Source organism: Colobus angolensis, unplaced genomic scaffold (genome assembly GCF_000951035.1).
Source record: "Colobus angolensis palliatus isolate OR3802 unplaced genomic scaffold, Cang.pa_1.0 Scaffold154, whole genome shotgun sequence".
NCBI lineage: Eukaryota > Metazoa > Chordata > Mammalia > Primates > Cercopithecidae > Colobus > Colobus angolensis.
In genome coordinates, this window is record NW_012114644.1 from 4,243,947 (window position 1) to 4,250,378 (window position 6,432).

General features: G+C 53.1%; 1 protein-coding gene across 1 annotated transcript in view; it reads left to right on the forward strand.

Annotated features, from left to right (window-relative positions):
* Positions 1–6,432, forward strand: part of BCKDHA (branched chain keto acid dehydrogenase E1, alpha polypeptide) — a 34,464-nt gene that overhangs the window by 15,084 nt on the left and 12,948 nt on the right. The window contains exon 4 of the mRNA XM_011936517.1: positions 4,636–4,744. Within this exon, the coding sequence (XP_011791907.1) occupies positions 4,636–4,744 (109 nt within the window). The remainder of the gene's footprint in view (positions 1–4,635; positions 4,745–6,432) is intronic.

Below are 6,432 nucleotides of genomic sequence, written 5' to 3' on the forward strand. Positions count from 1 at the left end.
AAAAAAAAAAAAAAAGAGATGGGGTTTCGCCATGTTGGCCAGGCTGGCCTCAAAACTCCTGACCTCAGGTGATCTGCCTGCCTCAGCCTTCCGAAGTACTGGGATTACAGGCATGAGCCACTGCACCCGGCCTAGTTTATTTTATTTATTTCATTTTATTTTATTAGTTTATACGGGGTCTTACTCTGTCTCCCAGACTGTTGTGTGGTGGTGCACTTGTAGCTCATTGTAGCCGTGACCCCTTGGTCTCAACCGATCCTTCTGCCTTGGCCTTCCCTAGCAGCTGAAACTGTAGGCATGGACCACCATCCCTGGCTAATGTTTTTAATTTTTTGTAGAGATGGGATCTTGCTTTGTTGCCCAGGCTGGTCTTGAACTCCTGGGCTCAAGTGAGCCTCCCACCTTGGCACTTCCCAAAGTACCATTGCGCCCAGCCAGTGCTTTGGTTTTCTTATCTGCACCTGCCTCATGAGGTTGGCATGAGGGTTGATGGTGGCATATGTAATGGCCTTAGGAACAGCAAAACTGGCATTTAGCTACCACTTAATATTAGCTTCTTCTTATTTATGATGCAATTAATCCATCTTGCAATTATTAGCCTTTCCACTTAGCAGTGGAAAGAGAATCGTCTTTGACAGTTCAGTATAAGGCCCAGAGCTGGCACTCATTGGCCAAGCTTTGGTCATAGACCCTGTCATGAACCAATAACTGCGACTGATTGGCCAAGCCCAGGCTATGTGCCCCCCCAGGAACTGAGGGAGAATAGGAGTAGAGTCCATCTCCCAGGCCACAGAGATGGAGGGCGGGGCTGGGGGTTCCTCTGGGAAAAGTGGAAAGCTTGTTGGGCAGGCAGGCCCTTGGATGTCCACCACTCTCGTGGGGTCAGGACCTCTCCAGGGCTTGGGGGGTCAGGACCTCTCCCAGGCTTGGGAATTTGCATTTGTGTCGAGTGCCCAAGTGACCCTGTTGTGGACACTGCTTGGATTCAGGCAGGCAGCCCACTCCCAGACTTTCTCATTCACAGGAATCCTATGCATGGGTTCGCCGAGTTAGGGTAGTGTCTTCACCCTGCCCAGAAACTTCCCTGGGCATCCAGCGCCCATAGGAGCAAGTCCAGCCCTTCCTGGCCACCCTGCCTGCCTGTTCTCCCGTGGCTTGGTGCTCTCTGCTCCTCTCTCCACAGCCTCAGTGCCAGGCCACACCACCCCTGCACGCATAGGCTCCCTCCTGCCCCGCTGTGAGTTGCACACACGGGCTTTGGAGTCCAGTGGGCTTGGGTCCAGTCACAGCTGTGACTTCGGACAGGTGATTTTTCTTGTCTTTGCCTCAGTTTCCTCATTGTTTTAAAGAATGAGGCTAATGATAGAACCACCCTAAAGGGCAGGGGTAGAAATTCTGTGAGACACAGCAAGTAGGGTTCATGCCTATTGGCTGACACAGAGGAAGCTCTCAGTAAGGTCACCTCACCCATCACCCGTGGCCTGCTTCTGTTAGGACTGTGTTCAGCTGTGAGTTACAGACCTCTTTCCCACTCCAAAAACAAAACAAAACAAAACAAACACACACACACACACACAAAACCCCAAACCCTAACAAATAAAAACAAAAGCAGTAGCCTATACAGACGAGTAATTTCTTCTTTTGAATGAAAGAAACCTGGGCTGGGCCCAGTGGCTCATAGTAATCTCAGCATTTTGGGAGGCCAAGGTGGGTGGATCACCTGAGGTCAGGAGTTTGAGATCAGCCTGGCCAACATGGCAAAACCCCATCTCTACTAAAAACACATAAAATAGCCGGGCGTGGTGGTGCATGCCTGTAATCCCAGCTACTCAGGAGGCTAAAGCAGGAGAATCAATTAAACCTAGGAGGCAGAGGTTGCAGTGAGCCAAGATCACGCCACTGTATTCTGGCCTGGGCTAAAGAGTGAGCCTTCGTCTCAAAAAAAAAAAAAAAAAATCTGGAAACAGGTGGCAGGTCTGGTGGCACCATGATGTCATTGGATACCCAGTTTTTTTTCATTGCTTAGATCTGCTACTCATAGCATTGGCTTCTACCTTCTCTGAGGTCCCCTTATGAGCCAAAATGGTTGCTGAAGCTCTCTCCGTCACATCTCATTCTAGGCAGGAAGTAGAGGGAAGGTGGAAGGCCAGACATGGCACATCCCAGCTATCACACACCCCCACCTTTTTAAAGCTTTCTGGGTAGTCCCACCTAGTAACATCTGCATACATTTCATGGGCCACTCCTAGCTGCAGGGGAGACTGAGAAATGTATTAATAATCCTTTAGTCCAGGCAGTTGCTGCCTACGGGAGATTGAGACCTCTGTTAACAGAGGAGGGGAATAGGATACCGGGAAGGCAATCAGGAGCCTCTGCCAGTAGCCCCAAGTCCTGATGCTCAGGGGGCTGGTCGCAGGCTCCTCCCCACGTGAAACTGGGCAGTCCTGCCAGGCCCTCAGTACTCAGCGCCGCCCACTCACTTGGCACTGGAATGTGCATTAACTTTTAATTGGCTCCCCACTTGGAAGAAAGCACACATCCATCAGTTTCCCCCACAGCAACGGGAAAGCCAGGCCTGGGAACACATGGAGGAGGGCACTGCCAAGCCGTGAGGTGCACTGACCCCGGCGTGTCCCTAAGGTGCTGTCCATGTTGTGTTTGTTGCACTTTACACATGGCTCTGTGTGATCTCATGTCCATCCGTATGCCAGGGCTGCTCAGAGCCCTGGCCAGACTGCATGTCAGAGCCCTGCTTGGCTTCTCGCCCTGGATGTCCCACAGCAAACTAATCCTGTCTGAACTTGACCTTGACATCTTCCTCCCAGGCGTGCTCCTTTCCCTCATCTAGTCTGTTTCTCAGTGAAGGGCACCACCATCCACCCGCTCGCCCACACCAGAAACCTCATCTCATCCCCATCTCCTCCCTTCCCCTTGCTATCCCTTTCTCCCCTCTCATTCCCTCTGTAGATATTTCTTTTTTTTTTTTTTTATTTTCGAGACGGAGTTTTGCTCTTGTTGCCCAGGCTGGAGTGCAGTGGCACAATCTCGGCTCACTGCCTCCCTGGTTCAAGCGAGTCTCCTGTCTCAGCCTCCTGAGTAGCTGGGATTACAGACATGCCCCAGCACACTTGGCTAATTTTGTATTTTTAGTGGAGATGGGGTTTCTCCATGTTGGTCAGGCTGGTCTCAAACTCCCAACCTCAGGTGATACGCCCATCTCGGCCTCCCAAAATGCCAGGATTATAGGTATGAGCTACTGCACCAAGCTATAGATACTTCTTTTCTTTTATGTTATTTTTATTTACTTATTTAGAGACAGAATCTCCCTCTTTCGTCCAGGCTGGAGTGCAGTGGCACAATCTCGGCTCACTGCAACCTCCACCTCCCAGGTTCAAGAGATTCTCCTGCCTCAGCCCCCCAAATAGCTGGGATTACAGGCGCCCATCAACACACCTGAGTAATTTTTGTATTTTTAGTAGAGATGGGGTTTCACCATATTGACCAGGCTAGTCTTGAACTCCTGACCTCAAGTGATCCACCTGCCATGGCCTCCCAAAGTACTAGGATTACAGGCGTGAGCCGCCGCACCTAGCCTGTCTGTAGATACTTCCTTAGGAACTGCTCAGCTGCTCAGCAGCACACTCTGGAACCCAGCCGCATCCTCTCTCTGCTTCACTGTTGCTGGTGAATTGGTCTTCGTGCTCTGCTTGTGGCCTTGTGTTCTCAGCATGGCTGCTGCATGTCCAGGCTTCTTGGCTGTCTGCAAGGCAAGAAGAAGTTGGGAGTGGATGGGGCTGGCACCAGCAGCAGTGGTCTCTTCTATCCAGAAAGCAAAAGCAGACTTCCACCGAAATCTCTGGCTAAAACTGTCGCACGGCCACCTCTGGCTACAAGGGAGGCCGGTAACCTGAGCGCATGTCTTTTCGAGGCTCAGGATAGGGGATTTGGGAGAAGGAAGCTGGGCACTGATGTGGCCAGCTGACAGGGTCTGCTGCCCCCTAGCACAGCCAACTCAGCTTCCTCAGACACATCCACCTGCTCCTCTCCCGCCTCCCCCTGCTACCAAGCTGGGCTTCTGTCCCCTCTCTCCTGGCTCGCTGCAGTCAGCCTTGATGGCTCCATTCATTTCCCTCACTGCAGCCTGAGAGCAATTCTAAAACACAGGTCTGACCACATTGCTGCCTTGAGAAGACCTGTTGGCAGGTTACCACTATTCTCAGAGTAAAATCAATGTATCGTTCCCTTTGTTATCTGGGTGCCACCTTCCTCTCCCTCATCTTTCCCCACCCCTACCACTATACATCCCAGCCCTTCGGTCCTCATGGTCTATCATTCCCTCTGCCTGGAACCCTCCACCCCCCCATCTTTGTTCATTGGTCCTTGCTGATGCCCTTCCGTGGTGGAAAAGGTGCTTCCTTTGGGCTCCTATCACAGCAACTCGATCCCTCTGGCAGTTCTAAGCAGTCTGGCAGCATCTCCATAAAGGCAGGAACCCTAGCATGGCCTGACCCAGGACTGGCCTTCAGGCAGACTGCAAATTCATGGAGGTGTCAGAAGCTGGGTAGGGTTTGGATGGCTCTCTGTCATTGCCCAGCATAACCAAGTGTGGGCCCCCGATCCCCCCTCCACCCCCAGGGCCGGATCTCCTTCTACATGACCAACTATGGCGAGGAGGGCACGCACGTGGGGAGTGCCGCCGCCCTGGACAACACAGACCTGGTGTTTGGCCAGTACCGAGAGGCAGGTACGTCTGTCTGTGGTTTGGCCCTGTGGTCTCCATTGAGGTGTACAATTTAGTCTTTCTGAGTGTTCTTCCAGGAGCAGCACAGTGCCAGGAAGGTCTAAGGAGCTGGAAGAAGAGCTTTCCAAGCAAGAAAGAGACAAGTCAGGGTCAGGACTCTGGAGGGGGTGGTCTTCCCACTCTGAAGGCTGGGAAGTGTAGTGGCTCAGGGTCTGTGCTCTTAACCCTTTGTTACCAGTTGTCAGGTTTCGGGCACATTACTTCCCTTCTCTGAGCCTCAGTTTTCTAATCTCCAGAAGAGGGATTATGATGGTACCTGCATCCAAGGGTCGCTGGGAAGATGCAGTGAGGTCGGCGCTCGCTGTGGGTGTGGTCTGTGCTGGAGACCCTGTCTGCCTGGTGCAGGGATCCTCTGGCCCCTCCTCAGGTGCTGTATCCTTCAGGGAGCAGGAGCAGGTGGAAGAACCTTGACAGACCTGAGTGCGATGCAAGATCAGAGGGGCCCGGCAGGCCCGGATGAATGAAAGGAAGGAAGGGTCAAAGACCAGGAATGAAGAAAATCATTGAGCAGGAATGAGTGCCTGGGAGCGAAGGAGTGAGCCCAGGGAGCAGTGAGTAGGGTGTTCCAGGGAGCTTGTTGGTGTGGGGCCCTGCAAGGGGACTACCCTCCGAGTGTCAGCGAGCACTGATAGGGCCAGGAAGGCACATCTTAACCCTTTGTCTTCGACGCTGCACACAGCCTGGGGCAAGTTGCTTAACTGCCCTGTGTCTCTGTTTCCTCATTCGTAAGGGGGATGGTAGCCCTTCCCAAGACAGCTGTTGAGGGGAGTCTTGGGGAAGTTGGCACAGTGCCCTCAGCACAGAGTGAGCGCTCAGGGGCAGGGGTTGGTGTCATGATTGGGGCCTCACCCTGGGACAGCCCTTCAGCTGGGCCAGACCACGTGGCTGTCCAGAGCCCCTATGGACCAGCATGACTTGCAGCCTGCTCCTGGACTGTCTGCTGCTCACAGCTGGACCAGGCCCCTGGCCCCACATGCTCTAGGAGGGCAAACGCCCTGTGATGTTTGTCAGGTTGAGTGTCATCCATGTGGAAAATGAGATTTCCAGACGCCAGGCGGCAAGCTGGGGCCCCGCCAGCTGTGCTGAGCACTGCACCTGTTTTTGCTGAAGGGGTCTCTTTTGTGAGTGAGGGCACCAGGCAGGACCGAGCAAGCCTCATGGGAATCATGGGAGCCGCTGAGCGCTCCACACGGGAGAGAGTGACTCTCCAGCACTGAGGGTCAGCAGAAGTGTCTGGGCAGCTGCAAATGGGACTCGTGCAGAGGCAGCATGGTACAGGCTAAGGAGTTGAGTCAGACCCACTCTAGGCCGCACTTGGCAGGCCACTTGCCTTGGTGATGCTGTCTGTTATCTGTGAAGTGAGAAGAGTGGTCTTCATCATGATAGGCAGCGCTTCCCTGGGCTCTTGACACCAGAGTGCTGTTCTTTTTTTCTTCTCCTTTATTTTTATTTATTTTTTTTTGAGATGGAGTCTCACTCTGTCGCCCAGGCTAGAGTGCAGTGGCGTGATCTCAGCTCACTGCAAGCTCTGCCTCCTGGGTTCACGCCATTCTCCTGCCTCAGCCTCCCGAGTAGCTGGGACTACAGACGCCACCACCTCACCCGGCTAACTTTTTTCTATTTTTAATAGA